This window comes from Rana temporaria, chromosome 4 (assembly GCF_905171775.1).
Source record: "Rana temporaria chromosome 4, aRanTem1.1, whole genome shotgun sequence".
NCBI classification, from domain to species: Eukaryota; Metazoa; Chordata; class Amphibia; order Anura; family Ranidae; genus Rana; species Rana temporaria.
In genome coordinates, this window is record NC_053492.1 from 203,725,308 (window position 1) to 203,740,574 (window position 15,267).

The 15,267-nt window shown below is 40.9% G+C and overlaps 1 protein-coding gene across 4 annotated transcripts in view; it reads right to left on the reverse strand.

Moving 5' to 3' along the window:
• Positions 1 to 15,267, reverse strand: part of ARMC9 (armadillo repeat containing 9) — a 193,711-nt gene that overhangs the window by 14,463 nt on the left and 163,981 nt on the right. For all 4 annotated transcript variants that reach the window (XM_040349711.1, XM_040349710.1, XM_040349712.1 and 1 more), the window contains 3 exons: positions 4,073 to 4,177; positions 2,822 to 2,937; positions 712 to 848 (listed from right to left, as the gene is read on the reverse strand). In XM_040349711.1, coding sequence (XP_040205645.1) covers positions 712 to 848; positions 2,822 to 2,937; positions 4,073 to 4,177 — 358 coding nt within the window. The remainder of the gene's footprint in view (positions 1 to 711; positions 849 to 2,821; positions 2,938 to 4,072; positions 4,178 to 15,267) is intronic.

The following is a 15,267-nucleotide window of genomic DNA, read 5'->3' on the forward strand; positions in this document are numbered from 1 at the left end:
TGTGCCGTCAGAAGATGCTGGTTGTTTGCAATAATAAAAACAGCAAAGTAGGGTATCTATGCACAGCTAGTTTCCTGTGAAAGATACAGGAAAATAGTCTGATTTCCTGGTTGGTCTACAAAAGATTTTGGTCAAAGTAAAGTTCTTTGAACATCTGCACATGTGCTCCACTGGTTCCAGGGTCACACAGCGGACACTGGCAGCGATGTCTGCAATAATGAACAACACAAAAAAGACAACAGGCCTCCAAACAGCTGTTTTACACCGGAATGGTTTTGTCCTTGGTGGAATGGTAAACAGTGACACTAAACATTCACATTTTACCAATTGCTTCTTCTTGCTATGGTGACCAAAGACTAGTGTCGTGTCATTATTGTATGTGGTGTTCCTTCCTCGAAAACATAAAGATGTTAGTGTTTCAGTGAGACTCAGAGTGCACCTGTACAAAGCAGATTTCATGAAATGCAGACTAATCAATACTAAAGAAAGATTAAGTTCCAATTTATTTTTAAAACAGGACAGACTAGTAATCTGATTGGAAACTATAGGCATTTACATTTCCAGTAGCTCTCTTTATAAATGAGCTATTCTTATGTTTTATCAATTCTAAGGGCACACTTGTATTTTGTTGCCTACCAGGGCTGAGTAAAACACAAAAAACTTTTTAGCTGAAGTTAAGTTTCAACATATTTTGTTATCAATTTTACTTACACACTGATGCCACACTGTAATCAGCAGTAGAAGGGCGGCTACCACATCGCGTAGGAGGTCTTACTGCTGAATTTAAAGATTCTTTCAGAATTCTAAAGTTGTTTGATGGAATCAAGGGTGAGGCCACATTCTCTGGCCTAAAAAATGTATAGGGGAAAATGAATGAATAAAAGCAGTAAACAGCTTTCATGAAGAGATGAAAACCCCAAACATAAGATCATAAAGCATTGACTATCATGCTCGCAGCAATGTCAAAGAGAAGACAACATGTCAAATCTGTGTACGTCTTCTAGGCCAGAACTCAGGAAGTTAGATCAGTATGATAGCAAAGCATCTAACAGTTTTACAAGAAGGTTTGCAATGGCAACCTGTACTGTTCTTTTGATAGTTACTTTAAATGAATGCAATACATTCAATATCCATAGTAGCCAACAAGATTAAATTGTCCCAGGAAATTAAACATGATTGTTTGCTACAGCCGTTCTCTCTACCTTTGTTCCCATTTTAGCACCAGAGTGGTTCTATTTGCTATTGTCAGTATTAACATTAGTCACAGGTGTGTTACACATTGCTTGTTGTCTGCAGTGAGTGGTATAGAAATACACTGCACATAATGTATAAGGATATAAAAGTAATATAAATAAAGCAGGACTATATTGGCAAAGTACACCAAATGAGGCTTTTCTAAGAAACAGGATACAGGAGAAAAGGGATGACACTGCTCAAACAAACCTACCATCTAAGACAGGGGTTTCAAACTCAAATTACCTGAGGGCCACAAGGCAAGTTTTCATATCCCATGGGCGGCCGCATGCAAACTTCAAAAACAGTAATGGTGTCAACGGACGCATTATTAACCCCCATCACTGGTGTCAGCGGACGCACTATTAACCCCCAGCACAGAGTGTCATCTCAGAGAGGGGGAGATCAGTTGAGTGCAGCTCGCCACTTCCATAGCCTGCTGAACCTCTCCTCCCTGCTCCGAGCACTGTAGAGGGGGTGTGGGCGGCGAAATCCCCCGCTGACAGCTGGGAGGAGAGTAGCAGGAGATCAGCTGATTGCAGAGTGGCGCTATGCCGGAAGTACTTGACAATTGTATCGCACAGAAACACACAGTCTACACTATACACTACTGCAACAGAGTAGTGAATACACTATACACACAAGCACTCTACACTAGGGCTTATTTTTGGGGTAGGGCTTATATTGCAGCCCTTCCCAAAAATCGCAGTAGGTCTTATTTTTGGGGAAACACAGTAGTATCCATGCCTTGATGGGCCAGGGTTGTTTTGGAGGCAAAAGGGGGACATACTCAATAATTAAGTGGGTAATCAAAGTTACAGCTGATTGTGTATAAAATGGGTGTCATCCCAATACACTATACTGTACATCTGTGTCCTAACTTTTTTTTTCGTTTTGGATTGAGAGGTGGGGAATAGTTTAAAGCATGAGTTCACCTTTACAAAAAAATAATAAATGCACTTTTTTGCAGGTAAAAAAATAAATATATGCATTTATTATTTTTATTTTTTGTTAGGAGTCTGCAAAACATTGCATCCACAATCAGCAGGTGCAATGCCATGGTCCTGCAGACTGTCTGTGTAGCTGTCTGCCTGTACCTCCAATATTGGCAGGCAGTTACTGAATGTCAGGAAGCTCAATGACAGGAGATCAATGCTATCACCCTAATCAAAGTTCCCACTACAGACTGCTGAGGTCTGAGGGCAGCATGACATATACCAAAAAGGACCGAATGTGGCCCTTGGGCTGGAGGTTGGGCTGTAGGGCTTTAAAGGAGAGACACTGCCATCTCACTTATTCAGGGCATGTGACTGTGCTGGGTTCTATCAGTCAATCACTAGGCACCAGAAGCGTCATATGACAAAGAGTGATATCACGACCCTAGCAGCAAACAATAGAGATTTTAGTGCTGGGGAGAGTCAGTAAGGTGAGAATCAATTGGTTGGGGGTTCCTTTGCAAAGTCACAGTCATTTTGATCTGAAAGGGCAAGGAGGCAGTGACTCTTTAATGAAAGTAGCTTACTCAGCAGAGACTGAGACTGATACAGGTAGAAAGGAAAATGATTACACAATGTGTAAGGGTACATACATTGTATACACAGCCCGATGACGGCTGGGGGTGACCGGTCTTTGTAATGGTTCATCAACACTCTGTAGTATACCAGAAAACATTCTCTTTTTTACTTTAAGAGTATGAGTCATGATCTGCAGAGATAAAATGAATTATGAATGCACTTCGATTTGAAAACATATTTACCAGAATATAAATGTCTATTATAACCATTAATAAAAAGTTTTAAATATTGCAAAAATCTGACCAGTTTCTGGAACTCGATATCCACCTTTATTGCCTCTCTCACAGGCAACTTGTTAAAACTATCACCTGCTATGGCCCTTTTAGGGATCAACCATGACACTTTCCCATTTCAATACAGAATATTAGTGGCGAATATTCTTCTAGCGGCTAGACCAGAACGAAAATGAGGAAATCAATTGAGGCCCCTAACCTGTGTGATGCCATTCTTGGCGTCAACACCCAGGCATACTACGAATTACTGTTAGCACTTAAAAATTATAACGTAATTCACTTTAAGAAGCACTGGCATGTATGGATCATGCATCCTAAAGCATCTACAGCACTAAAAGACTTGTACGCTCATTCTTAACTACCACCAGGTAGCCTGTTGGTATCACTTATTCCTTGCAGAGACTTATGCTGATTTCATTTCCTGATTGATTTGGTTTGACTCGCTAGAATACATGGATTTACTTGATGACATCTTATTCTCTCTTTTCTTTATTCATGTTAGAATAGACCTGTTCACAGTTTGCTCCCCTAGGGGTGAATAGGTTTATTCTTGGAGGTTTACTAGCTAGAAACTGAATTTAAAGAAATTAATTTGAAGGATTATTCATGATTATTATACTGACTTAATGTATTTATCAAAAAAGCATTTGCTATACTACTCAACTGTAATGGTGTGAATCCGGTTATACTTTTCTTAATGTCTTTACTTGTTATTTTATGTTCTGATAACTAAATAAAAAATGTAATGTTAAAAAAAAAAAAAGCTTTAAATGGCTGTAGGGCCTTTATGCATTACTTTGTATCTGCAATTTCTGCTTTATTTGCTCAGCTTGTAGTACAAGCAAATAAATAAAAAATAATCTGATGTATGAAAAACAAAACAAAAAAAAAAACACAAAAAGTTGCACATAGCAATCATTTAGGGCTTGTTTACATGCATCAAAGACTGCTGCTCCTCTGAAAATTGATCTGCACTCAGATCACTTTTCAGAGGCATCTGACAGACAGTGAAGAGGAAATATCTTGACTTACTCCCAGATATTCTGTGGTGAGTAGTTTTTCCCCAAACAATTCCCCAACTTGAGGCTGAATGGCTTCATCCTTGTCCAAATTTTCTTCCAGGACATCGTCCTCCTCCTGAACAGAAAGAAAAGAGTTTACAGTAAATTCTACACAGTCATAAATCCCAGGTGACTAATAGGTCAAATAAATGTAGTACTTGGCGTTCAACTGCGTTTTAAGACACTCGTACTCAGTTACAGCAACCAGGGACAACATAAGAATTGAAGAAAGTCCATATAGTGCACAAGTGAAAAATCCAAATAGTGCTCCAATGTAAAGTGATTGAGTGCAGTAAATCAGAAATTCTGTGATCCACAGGTAAAGAATCCTCCACCGATTAACTAAATAGATAGTTGGCCTCTCACCTCAGCCATTCGACCATGGCTAGGTCACAAAGCGTTTTACACCTCCCAGGAGGAGCTACGTGACGTCACCCGCGCTCGCCGTCTCACATGCTGGTGTGTGAACAGATCATAGAATCGGAAGCCTGCAGCTCTGATATACGCTATTGATGCTTCACACTCGGCTTTGAGTGCCACTAATTGTAAGTTGTTACCTGTTTTTCAATAAATATCTAGTTATATCAGACAGAGAGCACTAGTCTGTTTCCTCTCTCATTCACATATACCCTCCTGCTGACCTGGATATTGGCTGAGCTGAGTTGCTGGTAGCTGTCTGCCTATTGGGATTTAAAGGTTTCTTGCTCACACCTGGGAGGTGTAAAACGCTTTGTGACCTAGCCATGGTCGAATGGCTGAGGTGAGAGGCCAACTATCTATTTAGTTAATCGGTGGAGGATTCTTTACCTGTGGATCACAGAATTTCTGATTTACTGCACTCAATCACTTTACATTGGAGCACTATTTGGATTTTTCACTTGTGCACTATATGGACTTTCTTCAATATTTAAATTATTATTATATTGTCTTAGATTTTATTTGCGCTGCACTATTTTTTCACTATTTGACTCTGGGACTTTTTATTTGAATTTATCCTGAGTGCTGGCTTGCAATCTTTTGTTTTTTGTGTTTATTATTCCAGCGCTGAATTTTTCTTTATATCACAACATAAGAATTACCGGAAGTTTGCTTATTACACAGTAAGTGGTTTGATCTTTACTTGACAGTGAGTCAGAAAATTATAAACGTATACTGGCAAAGATCCTGGTCTAACAGAATTGTTTCTACAAATGCCTGTGACAAAGTAACCTGGTTCAGAGACAACCACAAAATAAACACATTTTCTTGTGGGTGGCATTTTCCTTACGATGATTTAATATGCTGCACAAATTAAAATAGACAGTGTTTATTTAGTGCACTGGTGCAAATGGTTACATACAAAATAAATTTTCATGAAGTGCTTTTTATTAACATTATATTGGCATCAATAAACGTCTTAAAATGTAGAAAAGGAGGCTCAGTTTTGCAGGTGTAGTTTTTATTTTGTTTTTTTTAATAGACAATTAGACTTTTTTTCCCCACAGTGTTTGTTTCTATGCACATTGTTTCTCCCTGCGTAGCACCACCTATGTCTTCACCTTATATTTATTATGTTTATCTCATGCCCATTGCATTCAACCACTGGAAAAAATTAAAAACAAAGTCAATCCATAAATAAACTGCATTGTCGGAACTCTTACCAATGCATGAAAGAGTAAAGATGTGCTTTTTCTGAGCTATTGGGTCATACTACCTTTTCAGCCCGATTTCTATCGCAAACAGGAGGAGATGAGGGTCTTTATGTGGCATGATCAGAACCAGCTTGCTCCACATCAAAGCTCCATTCCATACCTAGTGGCATCCAGAAAGTTCCTGTGGCCTCCAGAGAATGTACAGGTTTGAGACATGCAGCAGAGGTACTGTCTTCCCATCAGGCAACCGAACCTGGATACACCACATTATTCACTCTATGCCTACTGAAAGATCAAATCAGCAGGCATTCAACACTCGCCCTCCCTTTTACCCAAGCAAAGCTTGGATGAAAACCACCAGGAATACACACTGCTTTATTCGGGGGGGGGGGGGGGGGGGTTTGCCTTCCTCTGGATCAAATGTGGGTATTGGATAATGTACTGTATAAGGGTGTTTTCTATTTGAGTTTTTTTTTTTTTTTGTTGGTTGAACTAGATGGACGTTTTTTCAACCAAATTAACGATGTAACCATGCTCAGTCCAGAGAAAGGCAGAGTGCCCAGCGCCCCCACAGAATGCAGAGATGACGACTCTCTATCCTATATCTCAATGGCAGCCCTACACTGTTGGGGGACCCACCAGACCAAGTGAACAAGATATGTGCGTTTCTCTAAACCACCTTCTATAAAAGGCAGACTCAAAGTGTAAACTGCCCTTCACACAAAGACAGCTAAATAATATGAAACAAGATAACAATGGTCTAAACAAATTATTTCCCACACTAGAAAGAAAAGGCTGCGCTTGAAAAGTGGAATTGTTAAAATTAGATAAATCAGCGCAAGCTTTGACAAATACATATATTAACTGAGAAAGTCCAAAACTGCATTTTGTTTGCAGAATACTGTCATAACGTTGCTTCTCCGGTCATTTATTAAAATTGCTGCCAAATACTATTCACATGTAGTTTAAAATAATACATTTACTTTACACCCAGTTCATTCCCCCTTTCCCTTGGTGGTGTTGCCGACTGCCTAATATCTCTACCACCCTCTCAGTCCCATGCCTTGCTTTCACCCACATATTCATACCCAGTTCAATCTACTTCACGTCCCAATTCACCTGCCACTTCTATTAATTTGTCTTTCCATCCGTGTCCTTTCCTTTTCTGACACTCTGTCCCATCCTCCCCCCCCCCCATCTACTTCCATACCTAGACCTCTGCATTTACTTAAGCCTTGTACACACGGGCAACATACAACACGTACGAAGGCAGTATAACTGGGAAGTTCGATTCCAATGGCACCACCCCTTGGGCTGCTTTTGTTAATCTTGTGTTACTGCGTGTTAATTAAAGTTTGGTGAGAGACGATTCGCGCTTTTCAGCCTCGTGCTTTTCAGTACGTTACAGCGTGACGAATGTGCCATCTCCATTACTAACACTAGTTTTACCAGAAGGAGCGCTCCCGTCTCATACATGAGAATCCCGACAAGAAAATTGAGAATCCGATGAGAAAATAGAGAGCAGGTTCTCTATTTTTCTCGTTTAGATTCCAGGCAATTTTCTCGACAAAAAAACACACACACAAACGGTTTTCTCAGCAAAAAGCTCTGCCAGCAGTTTTCTTGCCGTTTCTGGCCGAGAAAACCATGCGTGTGTACGAGGCTTGAGGTAGACTACCTCTAACGGTTATTTGCAATGACTTTTATATGCACTTGCTAGTATGTGTGTGGGGCATGTATTCCCCTTCAAAATGGTTCATGTTCCTGCATTAACTCTGGAGAATGCACATTTAGGTGGCCTTCCCTCAACTACAAAATCTTAGCTTTCATATGGTTTATTATGCCTCACGCCAAATTATAAATCCAGAAGGACTAACATACTAAGAGCCAGATTGTCCATCAATTCATAGGGGTTTGGAAAATTATTTATCCCCAAGATGGGGACTATACTTATTACTTCTCAGTCTGTAGAAATTACTCCATAGTTTACTTTTTTGAACAAAGAGAACCCACTTGTTTCCAGATTTCCACTTCAGATATCAGTTCTACAACTTTTTCTGACCACCCACTGGCCTCTCTCTCTCCCTAAGTTCCAAAAAGAAACACTTAAAGTCATGCACATGAAAACTGAACAAAAGCTCATTACAAAACCCATATACCAAACATGGTATATGGGAAAACTGGGAGAATTGTTGCTTGGGGATTTCAACCTCTGGGCCAACTCCTCACTGGACCCCGTCGCCGACGCCTGCATTGACCATCTGGAAGGATTAGGTCTGCAGCAACTAGTAAATGGGCCTACTCATACCTCAGGTCATACGCTCAATCTCATTTTCAAACAAGACTTTGAAATCAACGTCCTGGAAAATGAGCCGCAACCATGGACAGATCACCATGCTATTAAATTCACAATTACCAAAAACGCCCCCTCAAAAAAAACTATAAAACCGGTGACAACTCACTGGACTAGATCTCAGAAGAAGCTCCACTTGGAACTCTTCCAAACTACATTAGGGAACAAAATAAAAAGAATCCAACAACAGCAAACAGCCACAGAAACACTTTACGCCATCAACAAGGCACTACTACAGTCAGCCAACTTAGTAGCACCAAAACGCAAAACATGCATCCGGAAAAACAACTCCAGCTGGTTTAATGACCAGCTGTCGTTGCTAAAGCAAGAGCATAGAAGAGCGGAAGCTGCTTGGAAAATAAGCTTTTCAGAGGAAAACCACACCATTTATAAGTCAATAACCAAGAAATACCACAAAGAAGTCTTTATGGCCCAAAAAAAAATCACTTTTCCAACATCATCGCAAATGCCCTAAACCGCCCCCGCGAACTCTTCAAGCTGGTCACTCAAGACTATGAACCCAGCTTGTTTAGAGGCCCCCAATTCTGATTCACAAGAATTCTGCAACGAATTATCGGATTATTTCATTAATAAAATTGAAAAAATCCTAAAGTATTCAGCAAAATAGAACCTTCATCAATCCCCCCCTAAATCACAAACTGAATACCCACATAAAACCGCCGCAATCAACTAATTTCACTCTAAAACTCATTTCCATCGATGCCACTAAAAATATCATCGGTACTCTGCGAAACAGCACAGCGCCCAATGATATCATCACCACTAAACTGCTGAAAGAATGTGCCGATATATTGGCACCTGCTATCACGCAGCTCATAAACCAATCATTCAAGGAGGGCACGGTGCCCACATTGCTGAAACAAGGTATAATAAAACCAATTCTAAAAAAAAACTACCCTCGACCCCAAAGACCCAAACAACCGTCGACCCATAACAGGCCTAAATGTCTTCTCCAAGGTAATGGAGAAAGACGTTGTACAACAGCTAGAAAATCATTTAGACACCCATAAATTACTCGATCCGTTTCAAATCGGGAATCCGTCCCGTCACGGAACAGAAACAGCGCTGCTCAAAATATGGGATGACGCCCTTAGAGGCGGCAGACGAGGGAGAATCCTGTCTTCTGGTACTGTTGGACCTTAGCGCTGCTTTTAAAACTGTAAACCATGTATTACTACTGACTCGGCTAGCTGAAGTGGCCAGAGTCGCGGAATGTGATTTAGCTTGGTTCTCCACCTTCTTGGAAAACCGATCACAAATGGTGAAACTGGGGCCTTTCACTTCTGAAAAACGCACGGTGTCATGCAGAGTCCCTCAGGGATCCCCTTTGTCATCCGTACTGTTTAATATCCATCTCTGCCCTCTTTTTTAAATCATCAGTAACCAGAAGTTACTTTACCACTCTTATGCAGATGACACACAACTGTATTTTCGCATATGCAACAAAAAGGATCATTATCTCGGACTAGAGAAATGCCTTACGTTGATAGAAAACTGGATGACAAAGAGTTATCTTAAGCTCAACGGTTCGAAAACAGAACTTCTCCTGTTTCACGCCAACCGAAAAAATCATCCCGTGACAACATGGACACCCCCACCCATTCTGGGTAAAACGATCACCCCTAGCACCAAAGTCAAAAGTCTGAGTCATTTTCGACACCGACATGACAATGGATGCACAAATAGGGTCAGTAATCAGCGGATCGCACCATCTGCTGCGCCTACTACGCAGACTCACCCCCTTTATCCTGAAAGAAGACATTCCAGTCGTGGTCGGAACAATTATCAATTCCAGACTTGACTATGCAAATGCCCTCTATTTCGGACTCCCCAAATACCAAATCACTCGTCTGCAAGTCGTTCAAAACACGGCCGCTCGATTAGTGACCGGCAAAAAAACATGGGAATCAATCTCACCTTCACTGAGATCCCTTCATTGGTTGCCAGTAAACGACAGAACCACTTTCAAGGCACTCTGCCTAATGCATAAGTGTATTTAAGGAAACGCCCCCCAATATCTATGCCAAAAAATAAAAGCTCACAACCCCAATCGCGTTCTGCGATCCACCAATCAAAATCTATTAAAGATACCCAAAGCCAGATACAAGTTCAAAGGAGATCGAAGATTTGCAGTCCAGGGACCTCGACTGTGGAACGCTCTACCAACCACCATCCGATTGGAGTTGAACCACTTGGCCTTCAGGTCAAAGGGTTTTTCTCATGGAATGGATACAGCGCCCAGAGGCGATTCAGTTCGCATGTGTTGCGCTATATAAGTTTCTCACTCACTCACCATGAATGCCAGTACAGATGACAAACGACTCAATCTGTGAATGGCTCACAAATGTTATACAAGTGGTATTCTTTTCAAACATGGCCACAGGGCCAAAATAACCAGATAGTAAAGAGTCTTATTTTAGAAAATAAATACACCAATTAGAGACTTGACACAAGCATTTCCAGACAGACAGAACCAAAATCATTAAAATTGTCTTCGGACTTTCATTCCCATATATCCGTCCCCCCTAACCAGTCAGAGACCAATTTCTCTCAATTATATTAAAATATTTTAGAAAGTATTAGCCAACTGGCTATGCTGCATATAACAAATCATCCCCCCCCCCCCGGAGACCAAACTTGCTATATTCCACTGTGAAAAATTTGGGACAATACTTGTGACGGTATCGGTATGATATCCCCGTCAACGTTCCCTTCTTCCCATAAAAGAAATCACAGCAGCACCCATACATGAGCCAAGGCTTAATGCTGGTATAACACAGAGTTTTAATAGTAAGAAACCAGAGTTTATATGTGGTTACAACTGTTACAATGACAAATCTCCGCCCCCCCTCACACAGTGGGGGGTCTTCAATACAGCTCCTTTGAAATAAAGATATTTCTTTGAACTACTCAGTAGCTAGCCGGCTCGGCACCGCATATAGAGAGATAATTATCACAAGGAAGCAATCACCATAATTAACACAAGCCACTTATCTAATCACAGTAACCAGTAAACACAGGGCTAGAACAATTAACATTTGAAACAGGGCTAGCTGCAGAAGAGTAATTACAATTAACAGCCTTAAACAAGCAGGGAGGATTAAACTGAAGCATATAGGTAAAAAGTCCATCACAATGCATTTGAAACAGGGCTGGCTGCAGAAGAGTAATTACAATTAACAGCCTTAAACAAGCAGGGAGGATTAAACTGAAGCATATAGGTAAAAAGTCCATCACAATGCATTTGAAACAGGGCTAGCTGCAGAAGAGTAATTACAATTAACAGCCTTAAACAAGCAGGGAGGATTAAACTGACATATAGGTAAAAAGTCCATCACAATACTCAATACTATCAGGACACCCAAGAGCTTTGTTGGAGGCTGACTTATTGTCAATGGACACATTGAAGGCCTTCAGCCAGGTGAGATGGGACTTCTTGGACATGGCCCATTCACACACTGGTATACTTTATTCTATGCATTCACAAGTATTCCACTCCACAGTCTTTTAAAATAAATGGTTCTCTTTAAAGCTCATCAACTTTCAGGTGTCAGTTTGTAAAAAAAATAAGGTGCAACCTACATACGTGTAATGTTGGTGTATGCCGTTACCGTAGAGTTCCTTTAAATTATTATTTGTAAAACATGTTTGGTAAATGTGCAGGTAATAAAGTCCTCAGTTTAACCACTTCCAGTGGTTTGCCTTATCCAGATTGGACATCCGATGACGTAGCGCGTCTATCGGTGGTGTGTAACTCTGACACATCGCAACTCCGGCCATGGTAAAGAGCCTATGATGTAGGCTCTTTACCATGTGATCAGCTGTAAACAATAGTAGCTGATCACAGCGTGTAACCAGGAAGTGCCAGTAAATGGATTTCCTCTGTTCGCGCTAATAGGGAGGAGTCTGCGCTGATAATCAGCGCAGCCCTCATTAGAGGTGCCCACCACAGCTGCAAATCAGTGTTCATCAGATGCCAGTCAGTACCCTTTAAAAATGCCAGTTAGTGCCCAAGGTGCTTATCAAAGTGCCCATCAGTAACGCCTGTCAGTGCCCTAACCAGATGCCAATCAGTGCCCATCACTAATGACTGTCAGTACCTCATTATCAGTACACTGTATTGAAGTGGTAAACATTTTAAAACTCAAAAAAATTGATTAAATCTGAAAATATTTTGAATTGACCTTCAAGAGCTATTATGGTGCATCTTCCCTAGCCTGCATTAAGTGTCTAAGGCATATCACTGCATAGCAACTCGTGCACATGGGTCATTTGAGGCTTCTGACGTCAACTGTGGGTGTATTTGTGCACTCAGGTGAGACGGCTGCATCATGCAGTCACTCAGAATTACCTATATAATCAAAATATACTATATGATTAGCTATAATAGATATAATCTTGGTGATTTAATATGGAAAGAGAAACTAAACGGTTTTAAACCCAAAAGCAAATAGTTTATTATATTGCAGTTTACCAATTCTTAGATATGACGGCTGAATTCATTATCTCTTTTTAGACTTTTTTTATTTATTTATTTATTTTTACCTGGTGTTTGGGCCAGTAACTCTGTTGTTTTCAGCATAAAAAGCTATCATGCAGATGTAGCAGTTAGAGGTTTAAGACAAACCATTTAACACTAACTGGCGTGCTTATAACAATTAGCTTTTATTTATGCAAAACCTTTATTCCAAAAGGAACAAAAAATTGTTGCGGTAACTGCATATATAGTGTTAGCTGGGGTTTGGCTTCAATTTGTTAGTGAATCTAAATCTGCTAGTACATCTAGAACTACGCTCCCCCTAGACCGACAGTGCTGCTGTCCAAAAGGCATCTCTGTTGCACCTCCATTCAGAATGTAGGTGCTCTAATACAGGAGGAAATTTAACGGCCAGACTACCATGTGAAAACAGAGGGAAATGAAGCCAAATTTTTTAAAAAAAATTCAGCCACCACATCGAATGATTGGTAAACTGCAATAAAAATTATAACGCTTTAAAGGGGTTGTAAACCCTCAAGGTTTTTCACCTTAATGCATTAAGGTGAAAAACTTCCTGTGCTGCAGCTGCCCCCCAGAGCCCCCCTTTTACTTACCTGAACCCGGTCTTTCCAGCGACGGGGACGAGCACACCAGCTCCAGCAGTTGTCTCAGGTACCAATAGGATAGATTGATAGCAACGAAGCCATTGGCTCCTGCTGCCGTCAATCAAATCCAATGACGCAGGAGCTGGGGGGCGGGGCCGAGTCCTGCTGTCTGTGTTAATAGACGCAGGAGCAGGGCACGGGAGCGTGCCCACATGAGTCCCCTGAGGGAGAGCGGCTCTCCAACGGGGGACTCGAGCACAGGAGGAGCCAAGAGCGCCCTGCTGAGGGACCCCGGAGGAGGATCGGGGCCACTCTGTGCAAAACCAACTGCACAGAGGAGGTAAGTATAACATGTTTGTTTTTTAAAAAACAAACCTTTAAGTAACTGAAGTTGTGCATCATACTACTCCCTACAGGTATCTGCAATTGTGAACTTTACATGTTTCTCCTCAGTTTACCAACATTAAAGATTCAAACTGAAAGTGTTACACTATCCATAAAAAGTGCATAAATCCCTAACGGAACATCCTGTCAAGTGAAAAAAAATAATCAGTATACATAATCCATACAGTGAGAGAAAAATGTATTTGAACTACTCCTGATTTTGTACATTTGCCCACTGACAAAGAAATAATCATTCTATAATTTTAATGGTAGGTTTATTTTAACAGTGAGAGACAGAACAAAAGAATCCAGAAAAATGCAGTAGACAATAAAGGATATAAATTGATTTGCATTTTAAATGAGTGAAATAAGTATTTGACTCCTTTGCAAAACATGACTTAGTACTTGGGTGGCAAAACCCTTGTTGGCAATTACAGGAAGTCAGACATTTCTTGTAGTTGGCCACCAGATATTCACACATCTCAGGAGGGATTTTGTCCCACTCCTCTTCAGATACTCTCCAAGTCATTAAGGTTTCGGGGCTGATGTTTGGTAACTCCTTTGTTGCCTTAGCCATGTGTTTTGGATCATTGTCATGCTGGAATACCCATCCACGACCCATGTTCAATGCCTTGGCTGAAGGAAGGAGGTTATCACCCAAGATTTGATGGTATATGGCCCTGTCCATTGTCCCTTTGATGCAGTGAAGTGGTCCTATTCCCCTTAGCAGAAAAACACCCCTAAAGCATCATGTTTCCACCTCCATGTTTGACGGTGGGAATTTTGTTTTTGGAGTCATAGGCATTGCTCCTTCTCCAAACACGGCTATTTGAGTTGATGCCAAAGAGCTAGATTTTGGTCTTAACTGACCACAACACTTTCACCCAGTTCTCCTCTGAATCAGTCAGATGTTCATTAGCAAACTTCAGACGGGCCTGTACATGCGCTTTCTTGGCGGATGCTGCATTTGAGTCCTTCATGGCGTAGTGTGTTAAATCTCACTGTCAGTGTTGGGACCCCCATCTCTCACTTTCAGTGTTGATATTAAAAAATAAGGGTCCCTTTATAAATGATGTTGGTTTTGGGATCAAAAGTAACATTTCTGTCTTTGCAGATGACACCAAGCTATGCAGTTGAATAACGTCTTTACTGGATGTCTCCAATTTACAAGCTGACCTCAATGCTCTGTCTAATTGGGCGACTATGTGGCATATGAGGTTTAATGTTGATAAATGTAGAGTTATGCACTTGGGGGCTAGGAATATGCATACATCATACATACTAGGGGGGGTACAAATGAGGGAATCCATAGTGGAGAAGGATCTGGGGGTTTTGGTAGATCAGAAGCTCAGTAATAGCATGCAATGCCAAGCTGTGGTTTCCAAAGGGAGAAAAGTCCTTTCTTGTCTTAAGAGAGGTATGGACTCCAGAGAGAGAAATCATTTTGCCCCTGTACAAATCATTAGTAAGACCTCATCTGGAATATGCAGTTCAGTTTTGGGCACCAGTTCTCAAAAAGGATATCGGAGAACTGGAGAAAGTGCCGAGAAGGGCAACCAAACTGATAAGAGGCATGAAGGGGCTCAGTTATGAGGAAAGATTAGAGGAACTTAAGTTATTCACTCTTGAAAAGAGGAGAATAAGGGGGTTTTGAGCAACATGTACAAATATATGAGGGGTCCATATAGTGAACTT